Genomic DNA, 26535 nt, shown 5'->3' on the forward strand with positions numbered 1-26535 from the left:
TCAATGTTTTCTATGGTATCTTCAGCACCTGAGATTCTTTGTTCTACCTCTTGTATTCTGTTATTGATGCTTGCATCTATGACTCCTGAATCCTTTCCAAGGTTTTCTATCTCCAGAGATGTCTCACTTTGTGATTTCTTTATTGTTTCTATTTCCACTTTTAGTTCCTGGATGGTTTTGTTCAGTTCCTTCACTTGATTGTTTGTATTTTCCTGTATTTCTTTAAGGGATTTTTGTGTTTCCCCTTTAAGGACTTCTGCCTGTTGACCCATGTTCTCCTGTATTTCTTTAAGGGAGTTATTCAAGTCCTTCTTGAAGCCCTCTATCAGCATCATGAGATACAATTTTAAGTCCAATTCTTGGTTTTCCAGTGTGTTGGAGTATCCGGGACTTGCTGTGGTGGAAGAACTGGGTTCTGATGTTGCCATGTGGCCTTAGTTTCTGTTGCTAGGGTTCTTGTGCGTGCCTTTCACCATCTGGTTATCTCTGGCGCTAGCTGGTCTTGCTGTCTCTGGCGGAGCTTGTCCCTCCTGTGGGCCTGTAAGCCTGTGTACTCCTATGAGACCAACTCTCTCTTAGCAGGGTCTGGCAGGCTGTGGAGCTGCCTAGCTCCCTGGTGCAAATGGCAGTGGGAAGACTTCTGGCCCAGCTGCTCCACTGATCTTATGCCCTGTGTGCTCCTAGCTGTTCCCCTCCAGAGAGCTCACCTCCATGCTCAGAAGTGAAAGTGCTGCTGGGAGATCACTCTCTCCTGGCGGACTGTGCCCAGGGGTAGTGATGCCTTTAATCCCAGAACTCTAGATCTGTGAATTCGAAGACAACCTAGTGTTTATAGTGAGTTCCAGGCCAAGGCAATAATGTGCTTCCCCTGCAAGCATGATGATCTGTGTTCAATCTTCACAAGCAACATCTTAAAACAACAACAACAACAACAACAACAACAAAAACAAAAAATGCTGAGCACAGTACAGTCCCAGTGAGGGGTGATGGAGACGTGAGACCGCCTCAGGCTTGTTTGCCAGCCTAGGTACTTGGAGAGTTCCAACCAATGAGAGACAGTCTTAAAAAATAGATGCTGTGTACTGGTGGCACACACTTTTAATCCCAGCACTTAGGAGACAGAGGCAGGAGGATCTTGGTGAGTTCAAGGCCAGCCTAGTTTACAGAGCATGTTCAAGACAGCCAGGGCTACACAGAGAAAACCTGTCTCAAAAAAACAATATCAGAAAGAAAGACAGAAAGAAAGAAAGAAAGAAAGAAAGAAAGAAAGAAAGAAAGAAAGAAAGAAAGAAAGAAAGAGAGAGAGAGAGAGAGAGAGAGAGAGGAGGGAAGGGAGGAAGGGAGGAAGGAAGGAAGGAAGAAGAAAGGAAGAAAGATGGGACAACTCCTAACATATGACACCTGAAGTTATATCCTCTAGCCTCCATGCATACACACAGGCACACATATACATACATGTACATATGCATACACACAATTATAGTGATTATAGTAATTACATACACAATAATGATAATTATAGCCTACTAATAAATAATACATAACTACCTGCATGATAGTAAGAAAAAGCTGCATTCAGTCAGCATCAGCATCAGGTGAGCTCGTAGCCTTCCTTCTAGCCCCCTTCATCGTATTTAAAGCATCTTCCACAGGCTGTACCAGTGATATGTCTAATATGAAAATGGATGTCCTTTGATCTCATTTGGCTATTTGATTTCCTTTTATCCCCTACATTGAAAAGCTAAGTATTCAAAGCCCTTAGCTTAGCCCTTTCCTCATTCCCAGATTAGTGTTTTGCTTTGCTTTGCCCTGCCCTACCCTGCCCCACCTTGCTTTGCTTTGCCTTGCCTTTCCCTGCCCCACCCCCACCCCACCTTGCCTTGCCTTGCCTTGCTTTCTTCCCCACCCCCACCCCCAAGACAGGGTTTCTCTGTATAGCCCTGGCTGTCCTGGAACTCACTCTGTAGACCAGGCTGACCTTGAACTCAGAAATCTGCCTGCCTCTGTCTCCCAAGTGCTGGGATCACAGGCGTGCGCCACCACTGCCCGCTTGCCTTGCTCTCACATTTTCCAGTCTAGCAATCATCTGCTTGGTGCTGCTCATTTGTGCCACAGTGTCTCCCAACTCTGGCTTTAGTTATGTGCTCCTCTCTCCAGGCACATGCTCCCACCTCTCTGTGTTGTGTTAGTCCTCCGTACACTCAACCCTGAAATCGTCCAGGATGTAGTCCCATATGTTCCTGTTGAGTCATCTTTGGTATCCAGTGGATTTTGATGCCTGGAAACGGCAGGCACTTGATAAAGGTAATGGATACTTAATAAACAACTCTCTAATGTCGTAATTGGTACCAGTGTCCAGCAGAGATTCCATTGTTACTGTATAACAACACAACAGCCCATTCTACAAAAAAAGACATGAAATATGGCAATCATGACTCTTTGTAAATACTCAGATGAGTCACTCTTTCTGTCTACAGATTCATCTAATTTACCCAGAATTCTCTTCCACTGACTGCCCATCCTTTAATATGGAGGCCATGGAATGGTCTCCTATGCAAAACACTTTTGAGAAGTAAAATACTTAAAGAGGTACGAGGCAACTGGCAGTGCTGGCGCACGCTTTTAATCCCAGCACTTGGGAGGCAGAGGCAGGTGGATTTCTGAGTTTAAGGGCCAGCCTGGTCTACAGCCAGTTCCAAGACAGCCAGGACTACTCAGAGAAACCCTGTCTCAAGACAAAACAAAACAAAAACCACACACACAAAAACAAAAACAAAACAAAAAAAGAAGTAGGAGGCAAAAGATGGCAGTGGTCTACAGAGTGAACAGCCCACACACACGCCTTCCAGGGCTTCCGTGTGCATAGTTTAAGGACTGAAATTTCTCTTCAAACTAGCATTCTGCAGGTTCTCAAAGGAGATCAGGATTTATTTTGTACATAGTTGAAGCAGGGCTGAAATCACTTGCTTCCTATCATGCCCCTCACAGGAGCACGTTGATACATGCAGGCAGAGTGCTGGGCAGGCAGACGATCAGTTCTCTCCGTCTTTAAAACCATCCCATTTTAAGAAGAAAAGAAATTGGTACTCAAAGAAATCAAGTAACTTGCCAAGAGCATGTCCGTGGTAAGCATGAGAAGGAGCCACACACAGCAGTCTGCTCCCAGGGCTCGGCGGCTAAAGCACACACACATCACACACACACATCCTGGGCCTGGGCTAACACAACAGATGTGCTGCTATAGACCATCCTTGACCTCAGCAAGCAGAAATTATCATTCACATTACAAATCAGATTCAAAGAGTCCAGTTATCTACATTTGTTTTATTTTTTTTTTTTTTTTTTTTTTTTAACGAAGGCCATCTTGAGACCCACAGAGCTGTGGTCAGGCACTACTAAGTCCTCTCATAGCAGTGTTTTAAATCACGGGCACTGGGCTGGCAAGGAGCTGGCCTAACCTGAGGGCACTGGCTGCTTTTGGGGTGTGGTTCCAGCACTCACATGAGAGTTTGTAGCCACTGGTTGCCCTAGGTCCAAAGGATCTGATGCCCCTCTTCTGGCAGCCAACTGAGGATCCCTGCACCACACACATGTGCATACATACAAAAACAAACCAAGAATGCTGGGGGGCGAATTCCTCCTGCAACTATCTCTTCTTTGCAGTTACGTAAGATGTTTTTCCTTCTGTTTCTTTTATTAGTGCATGCTAATTGAACAAAATAAAAGAAAAACTAAAATTATGGTGACATTTCTATACATTTATTCAGTGTACCTTGAGCACATTCACTCCTTCTTCCCCAAGTCTTTATGAAATATCTACGTTTTTTGTGCTTTTTTTATACTTGGTGGTTTTAATCAGAACATTTTTCTAGCAAAAAGAAATGCCGTGTGGAAAGACGTTTTCAAAAGTTCCACCTAGGACTGAACTGCTTTTCTAGGATTCTCTCTCCATCTCCATGTCTCTGTCAGTCTGTCTGTCTCTGTCTCTCTCTCCCCCCCTTCTCTCTCTCCTCTCTCTTCCCCCTCCCTCTGTCCTTTCCTCTCTTCCTCCTTCCCTCCCTCCCTCCCTCTGTTCTCTCCCCCTCCCTTCTGCTTCCTTGGTAGAAGCAGGGAAGAGAGGAAACACAGGACTAACCAGAGAAAACAGAAGGAATCGCACCACTTTGACTAACTTTATCTCCTTTCCGTAGATAATCACACCAGAGTCGCACTTTTGCCTTTAATTCCGTTTCTGGACACCTCTTTTTCCTTTCAGCCAACTGGGTGAGACAAAGCCCGTCGGTGCCCTGAGCGGCAGAACTCTGGTAGGGGGCTGGCTGGCTGTAAATTGACGTGGCATGGAAATTCTCCACTAAGTTGCAGCAGCTTGCGAGTTCCTCAAAGCTGGAGCTCAGCCTCCCTCCCGGAGCTGGAGCCGGAGCCTGGGCTCAGTGGCCGCACAGAAGAATGGATCGCGTCCCCAGCTCCCCAGCTCCTCGCCCCGGGCCGCCGCTTTCTATCTGGCTATCTACCATTTCGCTGAAAACCAAATCAAAGCAGTTAAGTCTGTAACTTTGTTTTCGCAGCTTAATAAACAACAAAATTGACTGCCCTTGCTCCTCGGGCTGTTCCCTGCAATCTTAACTCCCTGCAGACTTTGCCATGGGGTGCGGACTTAGGAAGCTGGAAGATCCTGATGAGAGCAGCCCTGGAAAAATATTTTCTACCCTGAAGAGACCGCAAGTGGAAACAAAGACAGAATTTGCTTATGAATATGCACTGCTGGATTTTACTTTACAAGGTACTCCTTATTTCTATTGTAGTTATTATCTGTTTCCAAAATAAGAGAATACTAATTTTCTGAAGTGTGGACCTGTGGATTCTTAAGCTCTTTTCCATAAGGAAATTGGTCCATCTAACAATGACGCTTTGTTTCTTAATTATATTTGGGAAGATTTTGGGTTGTTTTTTGTTTTGTGTGCTTTTTTTTTCATCATGGCTTATATGTACTATACAAAATTAAGAAAACTACTTGGAAATGTTCCTCTCATTTTTAAGGCAAAAGGGACAAATGTTTGATTTCTAGGCCAAATTGCTGGAGCCTTAATGACAGCTTGTGTTTTGAAAAGATTTGAAAGGACTGCGGGGTCTATGGGCAGTGCTACTCGGTATGCCGCTGTGGAAACTTCCGCCAAGGCAATTCTGAGGTGGCCAATGTGCTGAATTTTGTGTTGCTCATGTGATAGGTCTAACCAAACTAAAGGTTGAAAAAAATTAGTTGTTTTTGTTTTTGTTTTAATGGGGAAAAGTAGCTACTGAAAGGCACTCCCTCTGCTGGGTGCTCCATCCCGGACAGAGAAACTCTGTTCCAAAAACTTGGAAACACAAACAAACAAGCTCAGATGGAAGCCTCCGGGAAGGGGCTGAGGTGCGTCCTCTTGACCCAGACTGTGCCTCCCCCCTCTCACGGAAACTCTGAATACTGCCTCAGAGTCCCTGAGACACAGGACAGAACAGTGTTTAAAACAAACTGCGTCTTTAATTATGATGCGCTAAAAGAGAGAGAGAGAGAAAGAAATGAAATTTAGAGAAATTTGCTTGCTGAGTTTTTCAAATACTAGTGTTAAGTTCCAATTTTAATTCTTTGATTATATATCCATTAGTTAATAGAAAACTGTACTATGCATCCAACTAGATACTGTCTTTTCCTCTCCCCCACCACAGCCACTCTTCTTCCCCCCATCTGAAAACAGTGCATCTTTGTGCTCGAAGCAAGAGCAGCCCATTTTTCTTTGTTAAAAAATTGAGCTGGCCAGCAAGCAAAATTCAGAGACACAGAAGATCTCTACCTGTGTTTCAAACATATTCACCACCATTTTGATCAAAGAATCCAAGTAAGGATGAGGCTGTCAAAAGAAGAAAAGTTAATGTTCTCAATGTTCGTTGTTGTGTGAGTTTAAAGTGGATTGAGTTAATGCTGATGGAAAAGTAGCCAAATAGACATGAATTTTTATATGCCTTTTTAAAAAGTCGTTCAAGAAAAATCCTTGTGACAGGGTGCGTCTACAGTGGGGTCTCATCCTGTCAGTGCAGACTGGACTGGGCGGAAGCACTCAGGTATAAACGTGCCTTTCGTGTGTATCCACGGGGCTGTAGGCCAGAACCGTGGCCATCTGCACCTTAGGATTCTAACGCACAGCTCTCCTTAGGACTATAGGACTTCAAGGAGGGAACATTTTTTCTGATTTGTGCCATTTCAAAACATTAGCACCGCCAATTTCTATACTGTGATTACCTTTGAATCAAGAAGATACACAACAGTCATTTTGGTTTTATCAGAAACCTTTTTCTCCATGAAGGGAGCATAATTTCCACCTTTCACTCTAGAAGTTGCTGCGAAAGGGTAGTTTCACCGTAAAGCACAGGCATGGGTTTGATGTGCGCATGCGCACTTTAGCCTGCATCTGCTTCCTATTTGGTACAGGCGCCTGGTCTCTGGGCCCTGTCTCTTCCTAGTTCTCCCACATGTTCTTGTTTGGGGTTTTTGTTCAACCATTTGTTTTGGTCTTGCCTTTGCCTTTGCTTCAGAAGCCAGGACTCTGTGCCAGCCCAGCTCCGCCCCCCTCCTCCTGCACGGTTAGCCTGCCTCTCTCCTCCAGCCTTTGACAGCCACCTGCCTGCCACTCCAGTGTCTATGATAGTAGGAGTGGGTGGGCTAACACATGCCAGCCTTCTACTGGTGCTGGCCATCCTTCCTGTGAGCACTGGGAAGAAAGCTGAATAGTGGCTGCTCCTAGCTGCCAGACCCCCACACAGTGAGAAACCTTGGGGGGGGGGGGGGGAAGTGGCCTGGTGAGAGCTGTGTGTGTTCACAATGAACCTGTCTCTTACTTTCCTCAGTTTTGGGTTTTGTGTGTGTGTGTGTGTGTGTTTTGTTTGTTTTCTTGTTTTTTTTTTTTCTCAAACAGAAGCCATAGAGAATAAAGTTTAAGGAGGGGAAGCCTTCCAAGTTACTGTGTTATGTTACAGTTTATCTTGAACAGTTGTCTCCCACTCAGTTCTACTTATCTCCCCTTCCCCAGTCATTGCATTGCAAATTCTGTTGTACTGTTTCCATGGTAGCGAATGTGTCTTAGTTATGGTTTTACTGCTGTACAGACACCATAACCAAGGCAAGTTTTACAAAGGGTGGCATTTCATTGGGGCTGACTTACAGGTTCAGAGGGCCAGTCCATTAACATCAAGGCAGGAGCGTGGCAGCATCCAGGCAGGCATGGTACAGGAGGAGCTGAGAGTTCTACATCTTCATCCAAAGGCAGACAGGAGAAAACTGACTTCCAGGCAGCTAAGATGAGGGTCTTAAAGCCTACACCCACAGTGACACACTTTCTCTAATAGGGCCACACCTTCAAATAGTGCCACTCCCTGGGCCAAGCATCTGCAAACCACCACAGCATATACAGTAGCAGAATGAAGAGAGTTTTCATTCACTGCTCAGTGGTTCAGAGTGGCCCCTCCCTGATGGGCACACGCCCTCATTAATACCCTCTTCCCACCCCTCACCAAACATCCAGCTGGGCGTGGGGGAGTCCTCAGTCAACAAAATGCTTGCTGCCCGGGCATGAGGACCGGAGTCCCACATAAAACCCAGGTGTGTCGAGTGACCCCTGCCCCAGAGACACAGGTAGGCAGATGTCTGGAGAGCACCGTCCAGCCAGCCTCCAGGTCTGAGTGCCAGATACAAGGAGAAGCCTGCCTGCCTCAAAACCTAAGGTTCAAAGTGATTGCGGACAATGACCAGCGTCAACCTCTGCCCTCCACATGATGTACACACATGAGCACATGCACTCACGCATGCACGCATGTACACACATGCCTGCGCACACCAGATCCAACCAGAAAACAAAGACTTTAACTCCCCATCTCTTCTCTCCTCCACATTCTCGTCACCACTCTCCATAGCCATTCCTTTCTTCTCTCCACTTTCCCTGCCCTCAGTCTGCAGTGGCTTCTTTGTTTGTTGTGGCTTGTTTGTGTTTAGGTTGGGATTTTTGTTTTGTTGGTTTGGGGAGGGGTGTCTCCAGTCATTCCTTACATCTCAACAACAACAAAAATAGCATAATGATTAGGCACACAATCCAGAGGTTCTCAACCTTCCTAATGCCAGGAACCTTTAATACACTTCCTTTATGCTGTAATGACCCTCTCAGCCATAAAATCATTTTCATTGCTACTTCATAACTGTAATTTTGCTACTCTTATGAGTTATAATGCAAATATCTGATATGCAGGATATCTGATATGTGACCTTCCCAAAGGGGTTGTAACCCACAGGTTGAGAGCAGTGCTCTAACCATGGGCCATGAGTTCCTGGGTCACGACTCCTTTTAAGCTTCTGTCCAGATCCCTTGACTGCAAATAGGGATTCTAATGCTACTTACATCAGACAGCTGTTTTAGATATTAAAGGAAATGACACGAGATTGCCCACAAGAGCAGTGTTCACTAAAGCCAGCTGCTACTGTCCCTCCTGTGAGCACCTCTGTTTCCAAGGCTGGGGTGAGCCTCATCCCTTTTCTTCATTAAACCCAGTTCCTACTCCTCTTTGTATAGCTAGAAGTGGTGATTTGAGGGGCAAGTGAAATAAAGTCTTCAAAAGAGGAAGTATGTGACCAGCCAAAGTGTGTTGGCCTGATCTGGGGCACAGCTGTAAAGAAACTCAAATAACACCAACAAGCCAAGAGCACAGGTTTAATACAGAGGAGTCAGTTCTGTAAAGCATCAGAGAACATTCAAGAAAATAGGAATGCACAGAGAATGCACTGAAAGTCAACAAAAGTCCATATATGGTCAGAAATAGGGGTGTTTAAAGAAAATGTAGCCGGGAGGCGGCAGTGGTGGTGCATGCCCTTAATCCCAGCACTTGGGAGGCAGAGGCAGGCATATTTCTGAGTTTGAGGCTAGCCTGGTCTACAGAGTGAGTTCCAGGACAGCCAGGGCTGTACAGAGAAACCCTGTCTCGGAAAAAAAAAATCAAAAGCATGATAGTGTATCCCTACAATCCCAGGCCTTAGAAGTTTACGACAGGAAGATTTTAAGTCTGAAGCCAGCCTGAGCTACACAGCAAGATCTGTCAGAACTAAATAAGAGTGGGGAGGAGAGAGAGGTGAAGGGAAATAAAAGTCAAGTTGCATTTTGTATAACTGTATCAATCTAATAAACTCCAGGACGCGTCTCCCTGCCAATCAAAGGATTTTTACATGTTAAAGTGCTACTGGTGGAGGGGGAGGAGTAACTACTAGGAGTGACATTGACTGGAGCCTCCTCAGCACTGATATGATCTCTGTTCTTTCTGTTACTAATCTATAGAAGGTATTCCATTATGTTTGAAATGGTGACACAGTCCACCTGAGAAAAATAACAGATCTCACAAACACAGACTATTGTGGAAAAGAATTCCATTCTGAGTCTAGAGAGGAAGGGATCTCTAATAATAGCATACAGCTGACCCACTGTTAAAACTGTCAAGAGCTGGAAATGTAGCTTAGTTGGTAGTGTGTGCCTCGTGTGCACGGAGCTTTGGGTTCAGTTCTCTTCACTGCATAAAACAAAGTGTGAAGACACAGGCCTGTAATCCCAGCACTGTACAAGTGCGGGCAGAAGGATCAATTGGAGGGTCAAAGCTATTCTCTGCACAGCAAGTTTGAGGCCAGCCTGTGCTACATGAGACCCTGACACAAAAACAAACCAAGAAAACAGACAATGCGTATACATTCCTGCTTGCTTTCTACATCATCTCTGTGGCCTCTTTCCCTGCCTGTGCTGCTTGTATCAAGGGAAGAACACACTCTTCATACCTCTGTGTATACTCTAAAATGGCCTGTTCTGAGCATGTGAGCAGACTAACTCTGCAAGAACTCCTGTGCAGGAACTGGAGAAGAAACATGCAGCTACAGTGTCCTTTCACACTATGCCCTGTGATGCAGCCTGGGACTGACTGCAGACACCATGGACCTGAGTGGACAGGTCCAGGAAGGCTCTTGAGAAGTACCATCTCATCCGAGATGAAAAGGGTGGGTGAGAGGCAGTGAGGCTTCTGTCCTGAACACTTAAACCACCACTACAAGACAGTAAGGGAAAGACAGCTCAATGAAAGAATAGACAAGAATCTGGACAGACAAATCAGAAATCCAAGTGGCCAGACAAGGGAAGCTGCATTCCAGTCATCGGTGATCAAGCATGCATATTAAAACCACCACTACGAAACACCCAGAAGAGCTAAAATTTTGAAAGGTTGCCAATATCAGGTGTCAGTTTATTGTTATAATCATTTGAAAAACAATTGACATTTTCTACTTAAGTGAAGGTACACCCAATGCCAACATATGCCACATAGTGCTCCAGGCTGTCCAAATCAAGCAATTGAAAATTCCCAATCCACAGGCACGAGTGGCCACTGAACTGCAGACATCCACTGATGGTTTCTATAAAGGGCCAAGCTATAAATATGGTAGGCTTTCTGAGCCGTGTGGCCTCAATCATGCCTGATCAACTCTGCACACTATGCTAGAGCAGCCAAAAGGGAAGCACAGCTAAACTCCATGGCAGTCCTTTGCTGACCACTCTTACAGTGCAATGAAAGCACAAGTCTAACTGCTCGTGGGCCAGCCCAACACCATGGTGTAGAGTGAGACACCGAGTAGCCACTGTAATCCCATTTCGTAAGGCTCAAGACACCCATCAGTTGGCCTCTTCTTTAGCATGGTCTCTGCTTGGCACTAAACTGTAGAGATTAGGGCTAGTTCCTAGTCTGTAGCACTAAAGGAAGAGCAAGGAGTGATTACTGGACAGTCAAGGCTCAGTATGGCTGAAAGAGGGAACCAAGATTGAAATGGTGGAATGGGAGGTCTCAGGAGGGCAGGCCACTTTCTCCCTCTTCCATTAAATAATCATTGCCAGAGTTGGCAGTTTTAAGTGTGTTCTGTGCTTGTTTCCGGTATATGTTATACCCACCCTCCAGAGAACAGTTGAAAGAGCGGGATGGGAATATGGATGGAGATAAAGCAAACAAGGCAGAAAGCCAAGGTGACTGAAGGCCAGAAGCAGTCTGTGGCCTGAGAGAGGCAGCACAGAAAGCAGACAGAGGCAGGTCACAGGACTGCCAGAGTGCCATGAGTCTGTTGTCGTGTGTCCAGTGCCGAGCAAGTTAGCACAAGCCTCTAACGCCAGCACCAGGGAGCCTGGTACAGGAGAACTGGCCCCATGTGCAAGGCCAGCCTGGCCTTGCCTCAAAATACAGAAGAAAGAAAAGAAAAAGAAGAATGGCCGTTATGTTATTTCATTTAACAATACTGAGTGACTTCAGCAGTGGCCAGTTTCATTAATAAACATCAGTTGAAATGTTATTTGCATTGTAGCCTGTTTCTTGATTTCTTAAAACTCATAACCCTCTTAACAGCCACATGTTAAGTTACTTATCAGTCTATCATAGTCTAAACCAGTGATTCTCAACCTGTGGGTCTCTACTCTTTCACAGGGGTCACACAGCAGCTATCCTGGGTACCAGATATTTGCATTACTATTCATAACAGTAGCAAAATTACAAGTATGATGTAGCAATGAAAACAGTTTTATGGTTGTGTTCACCACAGCATGGAGGACTGTATTAAAGGACTAATGCATCAGAAAGGTTGAGAATCATGGTTTGGCTGATCTCATGTCTGAATTCACAAATCTTCAACAACTATGGCTCAAAACCAATGACGTTTTCCTTCCAGTTTCCACATCGTCCTGCCTGGGTTCCAGCTCAGCCTCAGAAATTACTAACAATAAATCAGTGTCCTAATCTCTCTCCTTGAGTTGTCCTACCTGGTAATAATATGCACCACGCAGGGCTTGCCGGAATCAAGAACTGGGCATGACCTGTTCACATACGACTTGGCACTTGTAGGAATTAACTTTGTTCTATAGTTGCTGGGGAGAACATGCAGGCAGGTCATTCCCCCCTTTAAAACTATGTGGCAAAGTTGCTTGCTAGAGTTTCCACATTTTGTTTTTACTTAAGATAACAATTTTAGATGCATTCCATAAATACAAACCAGCCCTCAGAGGTAAGTTGGCAGAAATGAAATATGTAGTTCTCGTAGCATTATGTCGTCAGGGCCAAACTTTCAGTGTCTAACAATGGTTCAGCTCTGTGCCGGAGTGTGGCTTTGTATCTTTTGTAGTAATTTTTAAGGCCTTATGCTATAGTCCAGCCTAGCTTGAAAGTCATTTATGCAGCACAGGCAGCTTCAGAACTTGTAGTAATCTTCCTGTGTCAGCCTTCCAAAGGTAGGGATGACAAGCATGAGCCACCATGTCCACCGTCTGGCATTTACAGGTTCACTCTTCGAAGCTTTTTAGCAAAGGAGTATGGAAAGCATTGAGAAGAGAGACAGTGTTGTTCAACTCTCAACATGTTTTAATTGTAGCAATAAAAGTTCCCTTAGTGTTTGTATAATTTTTCAAAACAATTACAGATTGCTTCATCACAATAGCCCTGTAAGATATAGCAAGGCTTTTACAGATTATGTAGCATTAGTTTACAAGTAACCAGCCACACCCACAAGGCCATAAACACCATGTGTTCCTTCTTCCCAAGTACCTTGGGCAGCACTCGGGCAAGCAAGAAAGCATACAGCTGCTGCTCACTGCCTGTGCTGGCAATGGACCAGAAACAACCACCACCTCCCCCTTAATCTCCTGTGTCTAAAGCTCTGATATTACTGCCCTACATAAGGACATCAAATCAAAGGCTTGTCCTGAAAGGCTGGGCCTGTCATAGATGTGTAATTACTCCACTGTTAGACTGAAGCTGAAAAGTCCTTGCTGAGTGTGTCCTGCTCTGCCCTCCTCACAGTGAGAACAACAGTCGTCAATACCAACACTGTTGAAAATATTCAGATAGAGGAAGGACATGAAAAGAACTTCTCTACAAAACTTTAATTTGAGATGGATATTGACAACAAGACCCCTGGTCTACACACACACATATCCATACACATGCATGCATACACATATACACACATGCATATACACACCAACATGCACATATGCATGTGTATACACACATATACACACACATGCATGTACGTACACACCTAATAGTGGCTCCTACCAAGCCAGCCAGAGAAGCAAGGCCAGCTCAGTAAAGCCTTTGGATGAAAATCACACTGTTACTCTTCACCAAATCCTGTCCTAGTTTGTCATCCTGTTGATATAGTAAACCCTATGATTTAAAAACAACCTGGAAAGAAATGGGTTTTTTTCATCTCACACTGAGTCATGACCCATCATTGAGGGAAGTCACAGTAGGTGCCCTTAGGGAGTCTTAGTTAGGGTTTCACTGCAGTGAACAGACACCGTGACCAATGCAAGTCTTATAAAGAATAACATTTAATTGGGAATGGCTTACAGGTTCAGAGGTTCAGTCCATTATCACCAAGGCGGGAGTATGGCAGCATTCAGGCAGGCAGACATGGTGCAGGAGGAGCTGAGAGTTCTACATCTTCATCTGAAGGCTGCCAGGCAGAACACTGACTTCCAGGCAGCTAGGATGAGGGTCTTAAAGCCCATGCCCACAGAGACACACCTATGCCAAGGCCACATCTTCTAATAGTGCTACTCCCTGGACTGAGCATATACAAACCATCACGGGGAGTTCCTACCAAACAGCCCAGACAAGCTTATAAACAAGTAACTGTAACACAGTACAGTGTATGTGCACAGCAGAGGAAGGAATGAGTAACCTGGGGCTGGGGACAGAGAAGGGAACAAAGGCTTAAGACAGACAGGTTCAGAACTCCGAGCTGTCACATGTCAGAGTGAAGTGCACAGGAGGGAGGCTGGCAGGAGGACTGGAGATTCGGCATGCAGTGCTAACTTCTCCACTTCCTTTCCCATTGCCACGGGAGCCATTGAATGGACATAATTTTCTTTAAAAGTATGTACAACTGTCACCTAGTACCAAAGATAAGTTTACATTATATTTCATTCTCTTCCGCATTATTGTATAGTTCTCAGCTGCTTTCTTTTGAAAAGTCAGGGTTTGTAGACCAAATGTTTTAAACAAGAGTAAAGCCAGATGGGTAAGGAAGACAGCCACACAGACAGACGGGGCTGGGTGTTTACACAGAGACCAGATGCTTCTTCAAAGTTTAGGACTGTCCTCTTTGTTTTCATGTCTATTCATTATGATGAAGAAAATATTTTAGATGTAGGATATTAGTTGAAATCCAAGAGGGAATAAAACGGAAGGAAACGGAGCCATGCTGGCCGGCATGACTCTCTGTGTAGCGCCGCCTTTCATTTGAGAAGCTGGGGTGAGTCCTCACTGCCGTGGAACTGTTCCATCATGTGAGTGCGAGCGTGAGAGCGCGGGACTTCCTCTGACCCTTCTTCCCATCTGCTTCTTAACCTTCTTCCTGTGCTCGGGCAATCAGCAACAGATCCACGCTGGACTCCACCAGCCCGGGCAAAGCCAGCCCAGCCCTTACCTGGGATGAATTTCATGTTTTCTTACTAATAATTCCAGGTCTCTGCTGGATAATAATTCTTATTGTCCTCCATAATGAGACGTGTTACAGAGAGCAGAGCTATTTTAATGAATACCTCTAGGTCTGTGGAGACAGGCTCTCCAGCTGCGTGCGTGCGTGTGTGTGTGTGTGTGTGTGTGTGTGTGTGTGTGTGTGTGTGTGCGCGCGCGCGCATGCGTACCAGCTTTGCTTTTGCTCCTCTAGTCAACACAAGTTCGTTCTTAGAGAGCTTCGAAATGTGCCGCGGCACTACGATTACATGGCAGTTTTGCTTTTAAATTTCATCTACATCTAGTTCTTTTCTGGAATGATTTCTGTCTAGGAAATACAATTTCTCCCCCCTTTTTAGTTTTTAAACTTACAGAGACTGTATCTTTAAGAAATCATGCATCTCTTCCAGGCATGGTGGTGCACTCCTTTAATCCCAGAACCAGGGAGGCAGAGGCAGTCAGTTCTCTGTGAGTTCGAGGCCAGCCTGGTTTACAGAGCAAGTTCCAGGACAGCAAGGGCTACAAAGAGAACACCTGCCTTGAAAAAAAGAGAATACTAATGCTGCTAAAAATAAGAAGAAACCATGCATCTCATCCTAGCCATAACAACTCTCAGCTCTTTAAATTATCATTTCGATGTATGTCATTGATATCTTTTAAAGGCGATACAGTCACTTAAATAAAACCATACATAGTGATGCTTTTCTGTTGAAAAGGGAACATGTAAGGCATTCTGGTTCTGGGCATATTGGCAACACTGTGTGTCAGTTGGGTTAGTCACCTTTGCTATTGTCTAAAACAGGTTCAGTCTACAGTCACACTACCCTGAACACATTTAATCTCACTTGAAATAGGAAATACATACCACATGTTAGTGTGTCTTACTCAAAATTAAGCCACGTGGTTGTCTCTCCTCTTCACTAATATTATCACATACTGATAGAAAGAAGGTAGAATTCAATATCACCAGTGTGAAATTTTCTCTTCATTCTTGGTATCTCAGCTTCAACAAATCCAGATGTCATCAAGATAAATTCAGTCCTGGATATAGTTGCCGAAGTGGAAGACTATTATCTTAAGGGCTATGTGGTTGGGGCCATTCACCCAGTTATACAGCCTGCAGGGCAGCGGAAGCACCTTCCAGCAAGTCACCTGTACCGGGCGGTGCTATCCAGACGGAAGCTAAGGTAAGCACTACATTCCGGAAGTCATCTCAGAAGCAGCTGAGAATGATGATTTTCTTTTCTTAATGTTGTTGTTTTAGAGACAGGGTTTCTCTGTGTAGTCCTGACTATCCTGGAACTTGCTCTGTAGATCAGGGTGGCCTCAAACCCAGAGATCCGACTATCTTTACCTCCTAAGTTCTGGGATAAACTGGTACTACCACCACCCAGCAGGTTTGGTTTTGTTTGTTTGTTTGTTTGTTTGTTGTTTAAGACTAAAAGAAAAGAAAATTTGAAAGAGTGATGGAGGATAATGGAGACTGATTCAAGGCACATTCTATGGGAGTCGATGCATGTAACCCCAGCACTCAGGAGGGTGAGTGAGGCACACGGACCTCAACTTCAGCACTGCTGAGGATTATGGAGGCAAATCAATACCAAGGGAGATCCTGGGCCAGCAAAGGGAAGGGGAGACAGATCCCAGAAATCCCCAGTAAAGCTGGGTATTGTAGGGACTCCTACGGAATCTGCCGGAAGATAAGGATCAGCAATTACCCTAAGCAAACCGGCCAGGCCTAGGCAGCCTCTCTCAGAGTTCTTCCAGGTACCTGCATCCTAAACCTTTCATAGCAGAAAGTTCTCACAGATATTGGTAACTTTTTTCCTAAATAAGATGGGGGTGGGAATCTTAGGATTGAAGCTATGCTTTAACGAGCAAAACGGGGTCTTAAGGTCCACCCTTTTGGGATGATTACATAGTTCAGTGGCACAACACGTACAAGACCCTGAGTTAGCTCCACAAGACGACAGCTGTCTTAGGTACTGTTCTATTGCTATGAAGAGACATCATGACCAAGGCAACTCTTTAAAAAAAAAACAAAAAAAAAAATTTAATTAGGGGGTTGCTTACAATTACCATCATGGCAGAGACCGCATACAGTCATGCACAGTACTGGAGCTGTAGCTTCAAGAAGGCAGAAAAAGAAGCACTGCCTAGGTTGTGAAACTTTAAAGCCCTGGCAGTGACACACCTACTCCCAACAAAGCCACACCTCCTCATCCTCCCTAGTTAATCAACTGAAGACAAGCCTGCAAATTTGCTAGCCTAGGAGGGCCACTCCCATTCACACCAGCACAGCTGCCTTGGGTCTCTCCAGGGAAGAGTGAAAATGGCCCTAATGTTCCCTGAAATTAATACATTAAAAAGTTTTGCACAATTCTTCATATTTATTAAAACTGTCTTAGGGACTTCCAGCTGGGAGAGGTACAGTAAATACCAGCCTTGCAAGCTTTTAGCTTGAGTTCAGTCCCAGAGCACATAAAGGGGGGAAGGCTCCAGCCCCACAGCTGCCCTCGGCCCCAACACCATGCGGCATGTGCCCTACACACACACACACACAAACACACACACAATGAAATGATACAATTTTTATCTCAAAATTGTGTTTCCTCTTCACAATGGTGGGTGAACAGCAATCTAACTATGTAAAGGCTAAAGAAAATCATAAGAGCGAACAGGAAAATGGGAAGAGGGAAGGAGAGAGAGAGAGAGAGAGAGAGAGAGGGAGAGAGGGAGAAGGCCTTTAAATTTTCAGATGATGGGCTAGGAATGTGGCTCAGTTGGTCAAGTGCTTGCCTAGCATGTGGGAAGCATTGGGCTCATTGCCTGGTACTGCAGAAGCCAGATATAGGCTCACACACCTGTCATCCCAGCATTCAGGAGGGTCAAAAGACAAAGTCACTCTCTACTGCACATTAAATCTGAGGCCTGTCTGAGACACAAAAGTTATCTAAGTTTAAAAAAAAAAAAGCAAAAAAAAAAGCTGGGTAGTGTTGGCGCACGCCTTTAGTCCCAGCACTCAGGAGGCAGAAGCAGGCAGATCTCTGAGTTCTAGACCAGCCTGGTCTACAGAGCAAATGCCACGACAGCCAGGGCTACACAGAGAAAGCCTGTACTGGGGGTGGGGGTGGGGGGGGAGAAGGATAGCAGAAATTTTGGAGGTTTTGTTCTGCTCAAGATCAAATCCAAGATATTGCACATTTTTGGTTTTTTGAGACAGGGTTTCTCTGTGTAGACCTGGCTGCCCTGGAACTCACTCTGTAGACCAGGCTGGCCTCGAACTCAGAAATCCACCTGCCTCTGCCTCTGCCTCTGCCTCTGCCTCTCAAGTGCTGAGATTAAATGCATGCGCCACCACTGCCTGGCGATTTTGCTCATTCTAGACAGGTAGTCCATGTCCCCAGCCCCTTCAGTCTGGTCTATAAGAGGTAGTGACTACCCATGCATACACACACATACACATACATACGCATACACACACACACACTCACAGGCACAATTTACGAACACACACAGGCACTCAAGTGTGTATGGCCTTTACTAGAATCTAAATGTTTCCATTCCAAGCATTACTAAGCACACTTTTTTACATTTTTGACATTTTTTACACTGTAGTAATGCTTATGTCCTGAGTACAAATCCCAGCAACTGTGTATAAACAACCTTTCCTGCTTTTAGTGTTGTATAGTCTCAGCAGTGGCTACTTCTTTCTCAGTAAAGAAAAAGGGGGAAAGCAGATGTGTTACCTGCATTTAAATAGGCCTGCCCTGCTTCTGCGCCTGCTTGTGCTTCTGTCCAACAACAGCCTCTTTAAATTAGGAATTTACATCACTGGAAGCTTAAACTAAGGAAATGTAAGGTAAGAGAAATCACTGCACGTCTGCAGCACTTTGTCTGAGAGAAAAGAAAACCGAGATAGATAGCCTTGACCTTACTTCCAGCCGCTCAAGGCTTCCTCAGTACATAGCCAGGAAGCAGCGGCTTGCCTCGCCTCTGACCATGCCGTGTTCTCCCTGCAGCCCCAAGCACTCAGCAGCAGGCGGACAAAGGCGTGCCAGGCTTGTGATGGAGGAGTGCCCACTAACCTCTGAGGCACAAGCAAACGACACTGCAAAGGAGCTCATCGACAAGGTACTGCGTGAGAAGGATCTGAGAGCGCCTTCCTCAAGGCAGCTGAGAATCAGTTTCCTTTCTTACCCGAAAACCATGGGGAACCCAGACAAGGTCGCACAGGCCTGAGATCCTGGTGCTGTGCAAAGGGAGGGACCATGAGTGCAAGGTCATCCTCAACTACGGCATGGGTTCAAAGCCACCCTGTACCTATACATCATGCGCTCCAGGCAGCCTGGGCTACAGAGGAGGACCCAAAAGATTAAGAAACCAATGGTGACATATTCCACAGAATTCAAAGTGTAGAGCATGTGAGCCAACCTGTACAGAGCCTAAACTGCATTAGCCAGGATCCTACGGAGGGAGATCACGGAGGATGAGCGTACCGAAGGGGCTGTCAGGTTGGTTTACATGGATCGATCTCACAGTCTAAACCGGAGAGCGATGCCGGGCATACTGGGCAGGGCTGCTTCATACCCAGTAGCAGCTCCTTCCAAGTACCAGATACCTTACCAGTCCCATTGGGATGCTGAAGGCTTGGAAGATTCTGGAAAGCCACTAGTCTTCAGTCCCCTTTTGAAGGCTGAAGAAGCTAGGTTTTAACGTCAGCCAAAACTAGCGGCAGCAATTCGCCACCAGCATAATGAACTGAGTAGCACGTGAGGGCGAGAAGGCAGAGGCATTAAAAAAAAGCTCTGGGGCTGGAAAGATGGCTCAGCGGTTAAGAGCACTGACTGCTCTTCCGAAGGTCCTGAGTTCAAATCCCAGCAACCACATGGTGGCTCATAACCATCCGTAATGAGATCTGATGCCCTCTTCTGGTGTGTCTGAAGACAGCTACAGTGTACTTACATATAATAAATAAATCTAAAAAAAAAAAAAAAAAAAAGCTCTGTGCCTCATCTCCCTCTATCTGGGCTGCCACCGGAAGCACCGCCCACATTTAGGGTGGGTCTCCTCACTTCCTTAATCTGAGCAAGAAAAGTCCTCACAGGTGTGCCATTAACTTGGCTGTTAATTGGCTCCGGATCCTGTCAAATTGACGACCAAGAATGTGCATCACAAAATTAGAAATAAGAGCCAGCAGAACGGGCCAGAGGTAGCAGAAGGATGTTCAGCGGCACAGAAGTTTAAGGACAAATGTAGCAGCCGGAAATGGCAAGAATACCTGTATTCTAGTCAGTGCTTAGCGAAGCAGGCAGTGGTTCTGTGGAAAGTAGATTCCAAAAGTTTCAGATGAGATAAAAAGATTCTTTTTTTTAGTATGAAAAAATATGAAAAAACAAAACAAAAAAGTAGACATTCATTTGTGAATGGAGGTATTAGCAAAAAACAAATTATGTTTATTTTTAAGAAAAATTAACGTGAAAAGAGATGGAGGGAAAATTACAATAATGTATACTTTGAAAACTGCATAAATAAAAAAATTGAACACTAAATGTAGATTGACTAAACCAAGAAAAAAAAATATATATATCCGTAAATATTGAAAATGGATGGAATTTTTTTTGTTGAAAGTTGTTTTTAGCCACATTGGCATTCTTATAAGTTCTTAGCTTTTATTTTTTTGTTGTCGTTGTCTTTGGTTTTCCTGGGCTTGCTTTGTTGTTTAAAACAGTTTCACTATGAGCCTTAGCTGCCCTGGAGCTCTCCGTGGAGACAGTGGTTCTCAACCTTCCTGAGGTTGCAATTGCCCTTCATGTCATGATGCCCCCAACCAGAAAATTATTTTTCAAAACTGTAATTTTGCCACTGCTATGAATCATATTATAAATAGTTTTAGAGATAGAGGTTTGCCAGAGACCCACAGGTTGATTTTAGACCAAACCATTCTTGAACTCACAGAGATCAGCCTAGCAGTGCCTCTGAGTACTGACATTAAACCGATAGCAGCACACACCCAGGTAACAGCCATGAGGCTGGAGTGAGGTATGCAGACTCCCGTCTACAGGCCTCTGCCCACTCCGGAGGCTGAGGCCGGCAGGCCCCGGGTTCCAGACAAACCTGAGTTACAAAGAGAAAAAGAAAGGGTGAAGTTTGTTTCTGTTGCTGACTCCAAGTGTGAGTAACACTTGTGGAGAATGGCCTGTGGCTTGTGAGCCCCCACCAACAGCTGTTAATGATGTTTCTTCCCATGTAGGTACAAGGTTACCATTCAGTTGGCTGATAGAAAAAGTCCAGGTTTACAGAGTATGCAAGTTCTTTACTTCTACTATTCTGATTTTTTTTTCCTTTCTGGGAATAAATTCACTCCAGACAGCTTCTTTTTAAAATGTAGCTACTAATTAAGTCTTGATAGACAACCATCAGAGCACTTGTTTTGAATCTAACTTCCTGGACGCAGTTGAACACCCATTGAAACCCAAAAGCCTGCTGTTGCAACACATAGAGTGGTGGAATTCTTCTCTAAGTGAAAAACTTCAAGAAGCAAGCACCTGAGATATCCCAACATTGCCCTGGGCACCGCAAGGGCAATTGGTGAATGCCGAAGGTTATTTCTGAACAGTCACTCTGTGTGAGGACTTGATTGTTGGACAGCTAATGTTCACGTCAAGCTTTAACTACACAGTAATGTCTCTATTTTTAGTCCGTTTCCTTGTTCGTGGCCCTGAGGACTGACTGAGCATGTATGCCTCATGCCCACTGGCCTTCTACTCTGGGCCACGTCCCACCCCTGACCATTCTATTTTTAATATTCAGTTTGCATTTTCTTCTCCGGATTTTAAAGCACCACATTTAAAAGTATCAGTCCTCCAAGGCAGGCAAGACAGACCAAGATGTAAGGCACGGATGGCCCCAGCACTGACGACTGGAGCTCAAGCTCTGAAACTCAGGTGATAGAAGAAGAAAACTGCCACAGGCTGTCCCTTGAGCAGCACGTGTGCATCACACCATGACACATACATGTGCACATGGGCACACACAAGCACACACATAGATAGGTAGATAGATAGATAGATAGATAGATAGATAGATAGATAGATAGACGGATAGATGGATGGATGGATGGATGGATGGATGGATGGATAAATTCATCCTCCAAGTAAAAATGGAAAGGACATCAATATATTTGTTCACAGACTTTTCCAGGAAAAAAAGAAGTATGTGTTAGAGTGAGAAAGAAAGGTTTACTTGAATGTCTCCACTGAAACCAATACCTAGAGAGGACATCAATGAGAAATTTACCCTTCCCACTTCCAGAACACCAAGCCCTCTCCTACCTCCCTCTTTTCTCCCAGTACACCTGCAAGAGGGAGACTGTGTGGTTACATCTAAGTATCTACACAGTGTTAACCCTCCAATGTAACTCTTAGGGGAATGAGGCGGGGCTCTGACTCCTGGCCACTAGCTCTGCCTTTTCTTCAGTTCTCCCTGCCTGCCTTTGAAAATCCCATTTCATTCTCTCAGGGTTTCCATAGAAGTCCGGGATAACACTTAAAACTTTTAGTTTAGATGTTTAAATCGGTGACCATGAAAAACCAACACTGCTGAGCCAGGTATGGTGTTCCATGCCTTTGATCCCAGCGCTCAGGAGGCAGAGACTGGCAGATCTCTGAGTTCAAGGCCAGCCTGGTCTACAAAGTGAGTTCCAGCACAGCCAGGGCTACACAGAGAAACCCTGTCCCAAAAAATCCAAACAAAAACAAAAATGTCTTCATTTTGCATATTTAATGTGTATTTACAAAGAGAGTAAAAAAGACACGGTCTTTGCCCTGGGGACTATTGCCAGCTGAACACCGAGGAGACCGCCACCACCCTTAGGTCCTGGGCCTTGTGAGCTTAGAGGAATTGAGATGATAATGTCACAAGCATTATCGGTGGAAATCACTATTACTAAGATCCCACGTTGTGTCACTGTTTCCACGCCCCCTGCTTCAGAGACTGTTGACTGACAGGATAAATATAATTGTGTGTGTTTGGCCCAGGGCTGTGGCAAGCGACAGGCATTAGCAGACTCGGAAGCTGCCTCGAACTGGACCCATGCTTTTATGTGCATATTTATAAGAACTGATCTCTTAACATCTTTCAGAATCAACATCAAATAGTTCTGTATGCTTTTTGCTTTTCCTTTCTTTTTTTTCCTTTTTCTTTCTTTCTTTTTTTTTCTTTTGTTTTTTTTTGGATTTGGTTTTTTCAAGACAGGGTTTCTTTGTATAGCCCTGGCTGTCCTGGAACTCACTCTGTAGACCAGGCTGGCCTCGAAACTCAGAAATCTGCCTGCCTCTGCCTCCCAGAGTGCTGGGATTACAGGCATACCCCACCACTGCCCGGCTGCTTTTTGCTTTTCAATTAATGCCTTCTTTAATAGTGAGGTTATATTTGTTTCTGGCATTTTGGGAGTGTTCTGGAATAGTCTTTAATTTTGCTCCAACTGGAAAGATCATTGTTAATAGCTCCAATACCCATGCTTAAAAATTACCAAGTCCTGCCAAATGTGGCAAAATTTCAGGGGGAAATACGGTCCTGTTTTTATGATTTCTAAACCAGATCAGTCCTGTTTGGCAAGTCCTGCTGACACCGAGACCCGGTCTTGGGGGCAGTGTACTTCAGGGGTTCTCTGTTGGCTTCTAGGTGTGCCTTGGTTACTAGTCAGTTTATTGTCTTCTAATGGCCTCCTCAGGGGACTGAGGGTTATGCATGGGCTTACCTCAGCCCTGCCATCTCTTTAAACCCAGATTAATGCCGCTGCTAAACGAGGGATGAAGTTTGTGGGGCTCGTCTCCCAGTGCTACTTGCCATCTCTGCACTGTAACGGAGCCAGCCACGATGGAGCTGCAGAGTCGGAGCTACACACGAGGCACAGCTCACAGAACACCTGCAGAGGCTGGAGCGAAGGAGCCCTTGGTGGACACTTGTCGGGAAGTAGAGTGGAGGGAGAACCTCAGCACGAAAGTGCACAGCAGCAGACCGAGGGGAACAGCAGCCCCAGCCACTCTAACCCAAGGCGGGGAGAAGGTAACTGCGTGCGTGCGTGCGTGCGTGCGTACGTGCGTGCGTGCATAGAGAATGAATTCTTACGTTCCCCCAACTACAGCGTTATTTTAAAGAACTACAAGACAAAGTTAGTGTCAGAAGATCATAAGGACAGTGAACTAATCTAAACGTGTGGGTTGTCTTTAAGTTATTATAGCCAGAAGTACACAGGACAATGTTCCAGGCATTGGTTCTCCCGGTGGCCCAGCCAACCATTCTCTTCTCCAATGAAAGCAGAGACTTGACCAAGGAGCAGCGTGGTAAACAGCCCGTGAGAATTTCAGGGCAGGCCTTTCCCGTCTCATGCGTGCTTTCCCCTTGGAAACCAAGGGGCTTGCTTTGATGATCACTAGAATCTCTGACAATGGGACATGACAATGAGCCAGTTAGTGTAATAATAGCGCCCACAGCCAGAAATAACTGCAGACAATGGTTTTGTTCTTCTCAGCCAAAGTTTTCTCAGTCTCAAGTTTTCCCAAGAAATTGAGAGTATTTTTCTCTTTTATTTTTGGCTGTGAAAAGTTCCCTGTCATCTTTGCAAGAATTTTTTTTAAGCAACATCAAAGAAAACTAAAGCATGCGTAAACCGTAAGTCACCATGGGCTCTGGAGATGGATGCCTCAATTTCTTTCCATAAAGGAGACAGTTGCAGAACCTCTCTCACAGGTTGTAAAAAGGGAAACAGCCCTGTAACTGGCACAGACGAAACTCCAGCAAGTTGACAGATGCTCCCAACCTTTGATCAACATTGGCCCAGGGTGCAGTGGAGTCTGGGCTTGCTAGTTCTGAGACTTGTCCTATGCACCCATGTGAGCACTGTCTTCTAGAGAAAGAACAGGAGATGAATTTGAAACAGTACACTGTTAAAGTTGTGCTGGGTTGGCTTCTCTTTGGTTTTTGATTGTTTGTTTTGGGTTTTTTGTTTTGTTTTTTGCTGTTGATGTTGTTTTTTTAACTGAGGACCAAACTTGGGGCCTTTTGCTTGATAGGAAAGTACTCTACCACTGAGCTACATCCTCAGTCCCTGTTAAAGCATTTTTTTAATGGTAAATATTTATACAGTAAATAGCTATACATCTAAAAACTAAAAGCTTTCTTGAGAACAGTAAGTACCAAGTTCATCCTAGCAGTTGTTTTTAGAGATTGGAATTGGAGACTATATACTGCTAGATGCATACTACATAGTATGCTCCACTGTGTCCATTGTCTTATTTCTGTGAAGAAATAATTCAAGGCCAGTGTGTTAGAATGTTAGCATTTGATTAAACTGTGTTGGCGTGGGGAGGGCATAGAGATGGCTTAGTCAGTAAAGCACTTGTCCGACAAACGCCAAGTCTTGAGCTTGGTGCCCACTTAGCCCATGAGAGTCAGATGAGAAGTGCATGTGTACATCCTCAGTGCTGGGCAGGTAGACAAGATGGCCAGATCAGAAGCTCTGAGTTAGTTAGAGACCCTAAGTCAAAACTTAAGGTACAGAAGAACTGAAACAGAGGCAGCATCAACCTCTGGTCTCTGCATGTGTACATGCACCCAAACACAGGACACAACACAAACATGCACACAGATAGACACACAGGTTTTTGTTTGTTTGTTTGTTTGTTTGTTTTTTCGAGACAAGGTTTCTCTGTGTAGCCCTGGCTGTCCTGGAGCTCATTCTGTAGACCAGGCTGGCCTCGAACCCAGAGGTCCGCCTGCCTCTTCCTCCCAAGTACTGGGATTAAAGGCGTGTGCCACCACCACCTGGCCAACACACAGTTTTTAATTGAGCAGTGACTATTTTTATTATTTTCTATATTCATTTGTATATCTGTAATGGCCAATGAAGAACAAATTAAGAATTTTGAACAGTAAGATTATGTTCTCTTCTTTTCCCTGAATGCCTAGCCCCAGATAATAAGCTGTATATGGTCTTCAATGCTTTTGAGGAGGATCCGGCCTGCTGGGCGTATCAGGAAGGCGTCCTGTCCATGAAAGTGACGAGGAAGGGAGCTGTCATCAGTGCGCTGGACGCCAACTGGCTAGAACTAACTACATTTTATTATAAGCAAGGCTTCTCTTTAATTGACTCTTTTGTGTGCTGGGAGACACCTAAAGGTGAGTTTTACCTTAGTAATATATTTATTTGTAAATAATCTGGATTTGGATAAACACAGCTGAAAATGCTTTTGCCTTTCAAGTTCTATCACTGTAAGGATGAGTATAATTCTTTTAAAAATATATATATTCCAGTTATTTCACAACTTTAATTTAAAGCTTTGTGCAGTGAGATGGCTCGGCGGGTAAAGGAGGTTGAAACTTAGCCTCAAGCCCCAGGGTCCACAATAGAAGAAAAAGACCCAGCTCCGCAAGTAGAGCTCCACATGGATACACGTGGAGGATACACGTGGAGGCCTGCACGTGACACACCTGTGCCCCATAGACGCACAGCAAACACACAGAGATAAAGTCTGGTTGGTTAGTTTGGTTTGGTTTGGTTTTCTGAGGCAACGTTTCTCTGTATAGCCCTGGCTCTCCTGGAACTCACTCTGTAGACCAGGCTGGCCTTGAACTCAGAAATCCACCTGTCTCTGCCTCCCAAGCGCTGGGATTACAGGCATGTGCCACCACTGCCAGCATGAGACCACTCTATTCTTTTTTTTTTTTATTATTCGATATATTTTTTATTTACATTTCCAATGTTTTCCCCTTTTCTAGCCCCCCACTCCCCGAAAGTCCCATAAGTCCCCTTCTCTCTCCCTGTCCTCCCACCCACCCCTTCCCACTTCCCCGTTCTGGTTTTGCCCTATACTGCTTCACTGAGTCTTTCCAGAACAAGGGGCCACTCCTCCGTTCTTCTTGTACCTCATTTGATGTGTGGATTAGGTTTTGGGTATTCCAGTTTTCTAGGTTAATATCCACTTATTA

The 26535-nt window shown here is 44.9% G+C and overlaps 1 protein-coding gene across 1 annotated transcript in view; it reads left to right on the forward strand.

Annotated features, from left to right (window-relative positions):
- The first annotated feature begins 4092 nt into the window (after positions 1-4092).
- Positions 4093-26535, forward strand: part of Rftn2 (raftlin family member 2) — a 52169-nt gene continuing 29726 nt past the window's right edge. The window contains exons 1-5 of the mRNA XM_052193352.1: positions 4093-4780; positions 15548-15731; positions 18567-18678; positions 23334-23613; positions 25516-25725. Of these exons, the coding sequence (XP_052049312.1) occupies positions 4642-4780; positions 15548-15731; positions 18567-18678; positions 23334-23613; positions 25516-25725 (925 nt within the window). The 5' untranslated portion in view covers positions 4093-4641. The remainder of the gene's footprint in view (positions 4781-15547; positions 15732-18566; positions 18679-23333; positions 23614-25515; positions 25726-26535) is intronic.

Source organism: Apodemus sylvaticus, chromosome 9, assembly GCF_947179515.1.
Source record: "Apodemus sylvaticus chromosome 9, mApoSyl1.1, whole genome shotgun sequence".
Taxonomy (NCBI): Eukaryota; Metazoa; Chordata; class Mammalia; order Rodentia; family Muridae; genus Apodemus; species Apodemus sylvaticus.